General features: G+C 29.4%; 2 protein-coding genes across 3 annotated transcripts; both read left to right on the top strand.

Annotated features, from left to right (window-relative positions):
• The first annotated feature begins 594 nt into the window (after positions 1–594).
• On the top strand, positions 595–3,963 carry LOC110640718 (uncharacterized). 2 transcript variants are annotated; one of them, XM_021792157.2, is made up of 3 exons: positions 595–742; positions 3,006–3,469; positions 3,604–3,963. In XM_021792157.2, exons 2-3 carry the CDS (start codon positions 3,011–3,013, stop codon positions 3,757–3,759), a joined length of 615 nt encoding a protein of 204 aa, XP_021647849.2. In that variant the 5' UTR covers positions 595–742; positions 3,006–3,010; the 3' UTR covers positions 3,760–3,963. The 2 variants fall into 2 exon arrangements, with proteins under 2 accessions (XP_021647849.2, XP_021647850.2); XM_021792158.2 differs by having other exon boundaries at positions 700–858.
• A 6,148-nt stretch (positions 3,964–10,111) lies between these two features.
• Positions 10,112–10,934, top strand: LOC110640750 (glycine-rich protein 5-like). The gene has a single exon (XM_021792219.2). It carries the CDS (start codon positions 10,210–10,212, stop codon positions 10,717–10,719), a length of 510 nt encoding a protein of 169 aa, XP_021647911.2. The 5' UTR covers positions 10,112–10,209; the 3' UTR covers positions 10,720–10,934.
• Positions 10,935–12,439: the final 1,505 nt, after the last annotated feature.

The following is a 12,439-nucleotide window of genomic DNA, read 5'->3' as shown; positions in this document are numbered from 1 at the left end:
TTTTTGGGTGCGGCTGGGTATGGAATTTTCGTATCTCCTGCGTATGGACCATGATGGATTCTCTTTTACAGCTTGGGCTGGATCAACCCATGATTTGAAGTTTTGATTTAATTCCACGATTGGGTAATGGGCCTAACTATTGTTTTCTATTGTAAAATATAACAACAGTAATGAAGCAAACTAGTAAACTGATCAAAATATTTTTATATATTTAATTTAATTAATATGAAGAATTTTATGCTAATATAATTTTAATTAAATTAAATTAAAATTAATTTATTTTACACCACATTGAATTACAATTTTTTCACCTAAAATTCTTTTCTACAAAAGAAAATGTTAAAAATATAATTAACATAAATTAAAATTTTAATCTTACTATAAATATTATTTCAAAATAATTTAAATTAAATTATTTCAATTGCAATTTCTGTACCCATTTAATTCTTTCCTTCTATATTATAATTTATAAGTAATTTTTTATAAATTCTTTTTCCTTGTCAATATTTAATTTGATCAATCTGATTTTAATTAAAGCAGAAAGACTTTTTTGTAATTAAGCCAAAAAAAAAAGTACATTCTAGTCATATCATATCTGTTTCTCCGATTTGGCCCATTTCGGTTATCATAACGGTCTGTCTGGCTACAGATAACCAGAAAAAATAAGAAAAGGAATTGCTTTTCTCGGCGAGCCCATTTAACTCACTGGGGCAGCGAAGTTTTTCGCTCGATAGCAGAGAACGTAAAATCCTTAATCCTCTCTTTCTCATATGTTATTTCGCTCCAATATTTGTTATTAGCCTGTTCAAGGGTTTTTGATAAGAGCATTTGGGAATATAGGGTTTTCATTCGCCAAGGGTAAATTCCAACTGGATAGTGCATCACGGCTTTGATATTTACTGGCATTCTCTGCTGTTGGAATTACTATGTGTGTGTGTTTGTGTTTTTTTTTTTTTTTTTTTTTTTTTTTAATTTGGTATTGCCTTCATATGGCGTTGTTCAATTTCATTGTTGTTAATTTTATGGATCAAGCCGAGAAGAATCACATGGAAGATCAAGAACAAATTCTTAATTTATCTCCTCATATCCTCTCTCCATCCTTAGCCTCAATTTATATTCTCTTATTCTTTACAATTAGATTCCTAGAAAATCCCCTTATATCAATTGATAATTGATCCAATATTTTATTGTTACCCATATTCTGTGGTGTATTCCTGGTTTTGGATGTTAGTTTTTCTATCATCGTAGGAGTGATAGCTTTCAGTGAGCTTATATATTCAAATTTGGTAGCTTAGTTAGCAACATCCCTTCATTGATGTAGCTCGCCAATCTAAGTATAACTTGATGATTAATGCTACAAACCAAATGGCCTTTGGAATTATGATTCAGTTATGTATGAATTCCAATTTTTTCCCTCTCCTTTTGACACACATGTATACTATGTTTAGATTTACGCTATCACGAGAGTAAGAGGTTGGGAAGTTAGATGTCTTGCATCGGCCCTCTTGTTTTCTAACTCTTTCTTTGTTTTACATCGCCACTACTCTTAAATTTCAATTTGATACTTTGCTTCCTAATCTGGACCTTCAAAATCAGTCCCAGACTCCTCTATGGCTAGATTGATTTGAAAATAACCAGCTTCATATTTGCAAAATAACCCCTTGTTACTTCAGTTCTTTTGTCAGGCCACTCTTACATATTTCATACATCATGAGCTCTATTTGAGTCTGTTTCTCCAATGAAGACATTTAGATAGAGTGAACTCTCTCTCTCTCTCTCTCTCTCTCTCTCTCACACACACACACACACACACACACACACACACACAGACAATAATTTCATTTTTTGGATCTAGTTTGTTGGGGGCCTTTTGCAACATTAACTGGGGATGGTGTGTCAATATGATATTTTAGGTGCATATTATGTCGGTGGAAGGAGTAGAACAAAACAAATGAAATTGGTGCATCTTTATTATAATTATATTTGATTGGTGGTATGGGTTTTCATCTATTTATATCTACTCAATTTCATTACTCTGAGGCTGTATCAGCTTTTTAATTGTGTAATTGTTGGCAAGTATAAATTTCTATGAAATGGATGAGTGACTGCTCAAATTTAATTATATATGCTTAGTAAATGAGACTAAAGTGTTCTGAATAAAGGCATCTTTGTACTATGAAATCGTTTTAAATCATAAGATTTCTGTAAACATTCTTTAGTTTTTAATGGTAAAACTTGGTGGTTCATAGTTTTAAAGCTGCCTACATGGGGCCCCAAAGGAATACTGTAATGGTTAGAGCTTGAAATTTTCAATATGGAGATCTTATATTAAAAATCCTTGGATGGGGATTGTTTTGTAGCCAACCTTTGGATTGGAAAGAGGGGCTATTTGAGTAGTATTTACCTGCTCCTTTACATAATCCATATATGGTTTCTATCATATTGGTGGTGATTACATGTGAGTTAACTATATTTGGGGCTTTCTTTTCTAGCATTACTGCCATGTCCTTTTGAATTCCTGCAACTACTACGGGTCCTTTCTGATTTTTTTAACTTTTTTTGGTTTCTTTCTCGTTTTTGGTTTATGGGTTTGAAAATTGCATTGGAAATTGTTCTTCATGAAAATGTTAGTGTATTTATGCATATAGCAGAATCTAGATTCTTGGAGCTCAGATGTTTAAAATAGTGAAGCTGCATTTGTTTGTTGAACTGGTAATCAAGAGATTAGATTTCAATCATTGCAAAATGGCCTGTGGTGATATGGTTTTTTTGGTTTGTTTATGATCTAGTGTAAGTTTCATAATTCAGTCTGCTTCGCAAAAATCTTGAAGCTTTATCATAAAATGTTGTTAAATTTACTAGTTAATGGTTCCTATGCCATTTGGTTATTAATTTGATGTAGTGGATGTGATGTGTGATGATTAGCTAGAAATGGTAAAATGTAATTTTGGATTGAAAAGACTATAATTGCTCATTGGCTTATTATATTTTTTGGCCTTTGTTAGATTGCATGCACTATAGCATGGAGCCTACAGCTGAAGCAAAGTATGCTGCATTTGAAGAAAAAGTGAAGCGGACAATTTTTGTTGACAACCTCTCACCACAAGTTACTGAACCTGTCTTAAAAAAGGCTTTAGATCAGTTTGGAACTGTTGAGAGTGTAAGCTTTATTCCAAACTACTTGGAAGCTGGGAACATCCCTTGTTGTGCTTTGGTAGAGATGGAGAATGCTGAGAAAGCCAAAAAAGTTATCTCATCAATAACCCAATTTCCTTTCATGATGGCTGGGATGCCAAGACCTGTGAGGGGCCGTCTTGCTGAAGCTGAGATGTTTGATGATCGCCCAGTGAAGCCTGGTAGAAAGATACATTGCCGTTGGTTAGACCCAAGTGACCCTGATTTTGAGGTGGCAAAGAAACTGAAGTACCTTACCCAAAAGCATGCTGCTGAAGCTTCTTTCTTGCTCAAGGTAAGGCTTTGCATTCTGATAACATCTGTTGAATATTTTGGTTAATTCTCGAATGTTTTTCCCTACATGAATACAGTTTTCGGTGATGTTGTTGACTAGTTTTGTTGTTATCTTTGGTGGTTCTCCTTCTCCAGCAACAACTGAACAGAGAAGAGAAGCTACATAATCAACAGGTGGAGACCCTAAAAGCAAATTTTAAGAAGTATGAGATGATAATAGGTGTCTTGAGTGATAAAACTGCCCAAAATTTGGCGGATCATTATGGCATGAGAATTTCAGATGATTCGTAGGTTCTGTTTTCTCTTGCTTGTTTCAGTGACGAACAACAGAGCTTGTAGGTATGTAAATGTAAACTTCTTTGTAGCATGTTAAGAACGTCGTATTTAATTATTTTCAAAGTTGTTCATGATTGAATCCAATCTAATTGGTTGGACCATTAAGTTTGGCAAAATTGGACAATTTAATAGAATTATATCTTCATAATTTTGATGAAACTAGCTAGGCACGTGGTGGTTAATTAATTTGTCCAAATTATGTATTGGTATGATATGGCTTGGTGTTTGAGAGGACTAGATGCCACTTCAAAGTAACCAGGAAGGGCAATCATGGCTTATGTCCATGTCCTATATGAGAAATAAATTACAAAGTTGTTTTTGTCTATGTGTGCTAATATGTTTATTTTAAAATATAAATTTAATTTACTTTATAATTTATATGTTAATACCATTATATAGTAAATTTTGATAGTTGAGCATAGTTATTGAAGGCTATTTAAATTTTTTGATATATAGTTATTTATGATTATGTTTGTATTTTCTTAATTGAAAATTTACTATAAAAAAGTAGTGCATTGTGATGTCTATTTTTAATTAATAAAATTTTAAATATATAAATAGTTTAAAGAGAATGATATAATTGAAATTTTATGAATTATATAATCATAAAATGTGAATATAAAATTTTTAAACTACCTTAAAACATCGCTGATTTAATAGTTTGAAAAGTTTGAAAACTTAGGAAACTTAGGAAAGTGATGGTTAAGAAATTATTATTTTATAACTTAAAATTATTTTTTTTCAGGAACAATCAGAATAAATAAGGAAAGAAATCATATGATACATTATGAAACCGCGAAAAATTAGGATCCAAGCATAATTTTAACGTTAACTTATAATATAATTACTTCAAATATTTTTTTTATAATATAAAATTTCCGGATTTGACTAAAAATAAAGCTATTATAATTTAAATTTGATAAAGGAAAAATAATTGGCATTTGAAAATATTCTCCCTCTGCTATTTATTCTTGTCGCTCTTGTCTAGCGAGGATGATAATAGGTTGAGTTTTTGTGAATATATGATCCAAGCAAATTCTAATATAATGAGTTTGAAAAAGTATATAATTGAATTTGAAATGAGTTTGAGTTTGAAAAATAATATTTATGACTGTTTAGGTTTGAGCTTTATATATTGAGTATTTATTATTCGAATATGTTTATATAAATATTTAATTAAATAATTATAAAATAAAATTTAAATATTTTATAAAATTATTAAAATTTTAAAATATAAATTATTAATTAAAATATATAAAATTAATTAAATTTAATTTTTTTTTAAATAATAATAATTAAATTTAAGATGAAATTTAAATTTTAAAAATATTAATTAAATTTAAATATAATAATTTTCACATATACCCTGATTATTCCCATATGATAGTCATTCCCCGTTCTCCCTGCTCTTGATCTCTTTCTCTCACTTCCGTTACTGTTTTTATTCATGAACCCACTGGTCTTCAACAACCTAGCTAGTTCAATCGGGCTTAGTCACCTTACCCCACGGACATCCATAAAATCAAAATCCAATTTCACCTACAAAACTCATGACTTTGCTTTTCAAAGTTACTATATTTAGAAATAGCATACTAAGATATTTTTAGGTCCCAAACACACCCTCATGAAACAAGTGGGTTAATCACCGACACCACCAAACTTTATAGAAGAGTAATGGGTGGTTGAGATCAGACTTCTTAAGAATTAGACTAAAGTTTGCACGGTTTTTAAAAGTTTCAGGTCGAATAATTAAATTTATTTTATTATTTTAATTTAATTTTAATTCTTTATTAAAAATTAAATTAAATGTTAAATAAAATTAAGAATTAAATTAGAATCATTTTATATCCATACCAAATTGAAAAAATCGATTATATATATATATATATATTTTGTAGATACATATTTTTATTTAACACTTGATACGCTTATTTTTTGTTAAGTGAAATTAAAAGAATCTTACATGTAAATGATCAAGAGTTTGTTACACCGTTGCGTTGACGTGTCAAAAATAAGGCTGACGTGGATTAATTGCCCAATATTTTTTTTACACGTGTAATAATTTTTTTAAATTTTCTCTTGTATCTCTCTTCTAATTTTCTCTCTCCACTCTTTAAGCATAAACTACACCGTTTTGACATTCTGCTTCTTCTTCTCTTTATAACAAACATATTCAAACTCTCTCTCCTTATCTTTTTTTTTTTTTTTTTTTTTCTCTCCTTATGGGAGAAAGGTTTCCATTTTCCTCGAATTTTAATTGCTGCAAATTAGATAAAAAAGGCGACACTCAACCCATATTGAAATGGGTATATTTCCTACTCTTCCCAATCGCCAATACTGAGCTCCCACTGTTGAATCCATTCATCGAACGTCTAGCCTGCATTATTCAACCTCCCAATCCTTTTCCATTTTCATCCATCTTGTTCTCTCTCTTTTTTTCACATCTTCTCCCAAGATTCTCTTCATCTTGGTCCACTCGGCGTCGAGAGCATCAAACCACAATCTAATGGCGTGGTGAGAGAACTCTTGTTTTCTCTTCATTGAAAGATTCAATATTATGTTTTTTTATTATTTTTTTTATGCAAAGTCACAACAGGTTGTTCCAGCACTTTGTATTCTACTATGTCCTACTTGCCGAATTTCAATCATTGAAAATATTTCCAAGCATCAGATCGATGTTTACATTCGATGCCGCCACAATTCTCTATCCCAACGTGAAAATTTCAAGCAAACTTGAGCATAAAAGCTGCACCATTATTGCAACCCCACTCCATCTAGCCCAGTCCACAAATTGCATTCCACCATCTTCGTTGTTGGCAAATCGCAACCCAACTGTGAAGGCCATGGCATTTGCTAGTGTTCATAAAGGAATTTATTTCCTTTTTATCAGTTTTTGGCTAGCTATTTAGTTATGAATAATGGATCTCGTATGGTCCTTAAATTAAAGACATATGCCACGCCAGCCAAAAGTTTATGGATGGCGAATTAATTTCTATCTACTAATCTACAGCTCAAGCACTTCCATAATAATTAAAGTTAATCAAGATGCAACACAACTCCATGCAGAACTATAACTAAAGTCCATGCAAATAATTCCCTGAAACAAAGTAAAAAAAGAACAAGAAAGAAACAAAATAATTCTTCCATAGATGAAAGCATACTAGAGCTTTACTTGAATTGGGGAGGGGTGGGGCATGGTTAGGGTTTTCGTTTTCAACAGCGACAGTTGGGTGCATTAACTCATCAACGCGGTTTTTGGATGAGGAGACGAACAAAATTTAAGAGGCCTGACTGTGCTCTCTCTATGCTTTCCATCTTATCTTTAGCACACTTCTCACCGAAAGCCATCTTAGCTAGCCATCATCACAACTTAATTAGCAAAGATGACTTGTAATAAGTTGCTTCTTGTTTTGCTTTTTGGTGTCGTAGTTTGCACCACTAGTGCAAGGAAGCTTGTGACTGAAAGTGGTTCTTTTGAGGACGAGAAGAATTTGTTCCACCATGGTGGTGGCTTAGGTGGTGGAGGTGGTCTTGTTGGTGGAGCTGGATTTGGTGGAGGTTTTAAATTACTTATAAATTAGATATTTTCAATGAAATTATTTTAAAAGGTTTTAAATAAAAAAGCCCATAATAGATCATATAATCAAGTGATATATAGCGTGAGGAGGGTCCTATAAAAAATAAAAATAATGGGTATTGTACAATGGAAATGCAGAAACTAATGAAAGGAAACTAGGAATGGGATTTATGATGAAATGTGCAATGAAATGACAATTATTATTATTATTATTATTATTATTTTATTGTGAAGGACGAATTAACTTTGGTGCAACGGCAAATTAATATTTTATGAAACCGGCGGCCGCGTTCACATCGCTCATTCTCTTCCAACATGATTATCATTTCATTGATTATTAAAAAATTTATTTTTCCAGTAATGATTCTTACTTTGACTTATAAATAAAAGAATAATAAATTTATTTCCATTTTCAATAAATTCCTTATTTTAAACATAAAAAAGTATTTCTCTTACAATATATAACTACAGGTGAATAGATTTCAATTTGAATTAAAAATTTAAATTGAATTAATTTAATTTAATCGGTTTAATTTTAAAATTTAATAAATTTAATTTAATTTTATATTATAAAAATTTCAATTATTTTAATTTGATTCAATTTTAAAAAGAAAAAAATTAATTAAATTGAATCAAATTAAATAGTAATTTTATATATTTAAATCGAATCAAGTCGATTTTTGAATTATATTATTTTTATGAGAAATTTATGAATTATATTTAATTATATATATAAATTATTTGATTTCATTAATTAATATTTATTAGGTTCAAATCAATGTCAAAAATAAATCAAATAACTTAAAAATTAAGTCTAAATTAAAAATCAATAAAAAATCAAAATTGATTGGTTTGAACCTAATCAAAACGAAATAGAGTGGCTGGTTCGATTCGATTTTTTATCCATTTCAGTTCGATTCAATTTCTAAAATATGTAATTCAGTTTTCACAATTTAATTCGATTTGGTTTGGTTTCATTCGGTTTGAACTGAATGCTCACCCCTATTTGTAACTATATATTATATACAAATATGATATGTTAATATTTTTATTCTTTTCGTATAAATGCCAATACTTGGTTTTTAATTATATTAAATTGTTGAAATTTACTTAATTTTAAATTTTAAAAAATTGAATCTTTTAATGTGTTTTCTTATATGAATATATATATATATTGTCAATAAAATTTGTATTCCTCCTATTGCATTCAATATTAATTATGTCTCAATGAAATTAAAATAATTTATATAAGTTGTGTGACTATAATTTTTTTTTATTAGAAAAAAAAGAATGAAGGGTTTGATCTATTGTTTCAGTAATTTCAATTAAGTGCAAGAAACCCATTGCCATTAAAAAATTGCCATTAAGATGTGTTCATGATATTTGTATTATCATAATTATAATATATATGATAAATTTTTAAATTTGGCCTATCATAATTAGTACATATAGGTTTCTGAATTAAGACATGTATAGGACATGTATAGTATCATAATTACAATATTAAAATAAAATTGTAACCAGACACTATATATTAAAATAATAAATATATATTATCATTATTAATTTTATAAAATTAAAATTTTATACCATTTTTTTATAGTCTAATAAGTTATTTTAATATGTCAACTAATGTAACTAAATTAAAAATAATTTACAAGAACAATTAAACAACATATTGAATATCACAACACTAAAATAAAATTATAATAAGGTATTATATATTAAAATAACAAATGTAAATTATATATATTATTAATTTTATAAGAATATTAATATTTACTTGATAATAAATTTTATACATTATGTCAAAAATATTTTTCACAAAAATAAGCAAGTAGTACGAGTGTGTATAATAAAAACATGTGTTTATCATAAAAAGTATTGAAAAAATTTTAGGGTCAAAAAACACTAATTGGAATTATATATATATATATATATATATATATATATATATATATATATACCGTTGATCATAATAATTAATTAATTTAATATTATAAAAAGTTTTATTTTAATTATGTTTTAAGATAAAAATACAAAAATATAAAATGTAAGTATATATTTAAAAATTAAAATGAATGTTAACTTTTTTAATCATAAGAATATGAAAAGTAGTAATTTGTATTGAAATTTGTAGTATTTTTAAAGTTAATATAAATGTATGAGAGAAAATTTAAAATTAAATTTCAATTATACACACTATTTAAAAAAAATCTGTAAAAAAATATAAAAAAGTCAAATTTTTTTAAGTATTAAGTTACGAAATTATCCCATAATTAATAATGTGGGTGAACTTAATCATATAGTATTGCTTTTATTTTATTATTATTATTTTTATGTTATCTTTGAGAAAATGTACCCTTTTAATCGGGATATTCAATCAAAGTTGCGATAAAAGAAGTTATACACACATCATTATTTCACACACGTTCATAATATGGACTTTTGATTATTGTGCTTGCCAAACGTTGATCAAAAGCAACAAACAAGCTCAGAAAGGATGAAGTGCACTTGCGGTCTAATTAATACCCACAACTATTCCTTCAACCAAAAACAGACAAGCAGTCTCAAATCCATGCAACTAGCTAGAACAACGTCCATAAAATCAAAGTAAAAGCCCTCGACCTTGATCCATTTCAATATATACAGCTGGATGCATTAAAAGTCTCAACACGGTTTTTGGATAGAAGATGAGTAAAAATTATGTCAACTTCTCAACTGTGCTCTCTCTACCTTCGAAATGTCTATATATTCCCTCCCTCGAATCCTCACTTCTCACCCAAGTCATCTTAGCTACATCGAATCTTGGTTAGCTGCAGCAAAAGATGTCTTCGAAATTGATTCTTGTATTGCTTCTTGGTGCTCTTGTTTGCACTGCTAGTAGTGCCAGAAAGATTGTGGACAGGAAGGGTAGTTCTTTTCAGGATGAGAAGAACTCATTTCACCGCCGCCCTAGGCTTGGTGGCGGTATTGGTGGTGGAGGTGGTGGTGGGTTTGGAGGTGGAGGTGGCGGTGGGTTAGGTGGTGGCTCTGGCGGTGGAGCAGGATTTGGTGGGGGTGCTGGAGGTGGACTTGGAGGGGGTGCTGGTGGTGGAGGAGGGTTTGGAGGTGGGGGTGGGGGTGGGGGTGGTGGAGGAATAGGAGGCGGTGCTGGTTTTGGAGGGGGAGCTGGTGGTGGGTTTGGAGGTGGTGCTGGTGCTGGTGGTGGCCTTGGTGGTGGTGGTGGCGGTGCTGGAGGTGGAGGTGGCTTTGGAGGAGGTGGCGGTGGTGGACTTGGTGGTGGAGCTGGCGGTGGGTTTGGTGCTGGTGGTGGCGCTGGTGGTGAACTGCCTTGAAGTAATTAACAAAGAGATTGATGAGAGAATTCCTCAGAAGGACAATAATCTTAATTACTTTCATGCATTTGTCTGTTTACTTCCATGCAAACTGAAGTTCAATGCTTTAATGTTTGTTTAATCTTTTTTTCCCAAAGTGTTCATGAAATAAAAAAATTAATCTATTAAGCTCTTTACAATTAATAAGATCATTTAATTAGCCATTACTCCCTTGAGATGGGAAGTTGTTCGGACTGACTATTATCAGCTGCAGTCATAGCAAGCAAACATAAAGTTTACACTTTAAGGGATGTTTAGTTTACCTGTTGGGTATAACTGATAGCTGATAGATACCAAAATAAGTAAATTATAGTGTTTGTCAAGCTTAAAAAAATAGAGTTGATAGCTGAAGAGCAACTGATATGATACCCATCAGCTGCAGTTTGTATCAGCTTTATTTTTAGAGCTGTTTCTCATCAGCTGATATGATTTGGTTTTATTTTTTATTTTGATCATATTATTCTTTTTCTATTTAACTTGAAAATTAATATTATTAGTATTTTTATTTTTTTATTTGTAATTTTAATATTTAATTAACGTATTTCAATTTTGATAAAATATTTTTTATTAATAACATAAAATATAAAATATTTATTTATATCTAAAAACTTAAATTTAATTATAAAATTTTCTATTAACAATAATAATTATTTTATTATTTTATTTATATTTTTAAAATTATTTAATTATCTTATAAAATAATTATTTTCTTATTTCAATAATAAAATAAATGATATAATATAAAAGATTAATAATTATATATTTATTTAAATAATATAATATATTAATTTAATAATAAAATAAATAATATAATGTAATAAATTTATAATTTTATATTTATTTAAATAATAAAATAAATTATATGATATATATCCTTATTAGTCATTTTACATATTAACAACAACAGTTAAATATAATTTTACCAAGCACTTAACATAAAACAGTTATTATCAGTTACCAGTTATCCGCTATCAACTAACAGTAACAGCTATCTATCAGTTGTATTCAACAGTTAAATCAAATACACCCTTAATATGGGTTCGTGTGAGTGGGTGCATGGATTCACAAATAGAATCCCCTAAATTTTTTATTAAAAAAAAAGTTAATCATGTGTGTGTAGGGATCTAAGAATTACTTATGAGAATTTCTGGTACCAATAATGATGAGCACTAAATGGGTTGTTGAGTCTGTTGACAGAATGACGACTTAGATATGCATATGGTGGAAGAGGAACAGAGACTATTAAATTTCAGGATTTCTTTTTAATAATTTTAGATGGTTCAATCCATTTGAGTCAACTGAATTAGAAATCTAAAATTCACTTAGTTATTTTTGATATGGAAAAATTTAAAATATAAAATCTAATAAAATTTCATATAATTTATATTTGTTATAATTTTATAATTAAAATTTATTGTTAATTTTTAAAATATGCTCAATAATATTTTTTTTTCTTCAAATGATAATTAATTATTTTAAACTAATTGATAAATATTTTTCGCAAACGTTCTTAATTTTATTTATTTTTTCTTGGCAATTCAGTTTTCATATGGAAAACATTGGATGACCATCTGATTACTGACCGCAGAAATTGTTCCTTCACCGACGCCTACCCAGCCAAGCACATGCATGGCTGTGCAGAATTTTCTCGCGCAGTTGGACAGAGACATGAGACAAGACA

This window comes from Hevea brasiliensis, chromosome 4 (assembly GCF_030052815.1).
Source record: "Hevea brasiliensis isolate MT/VB/25A 57/8 chromosome 4, ASM3005281v1, whole genome shotgun sequence".
Taxonomy (NCBI): Eukaryota; Viridiplantae; Streptophyta; class Magnoliopsida; order Malpighiales; family Euphorbiaceae; genus Hevea; species Hevea brasiliensis.
The sequence above is the reverse complement of the archived record's forward strand: the minus strand, read 5'-3'. Positions and strand labels throughout refer to the sequence as shown.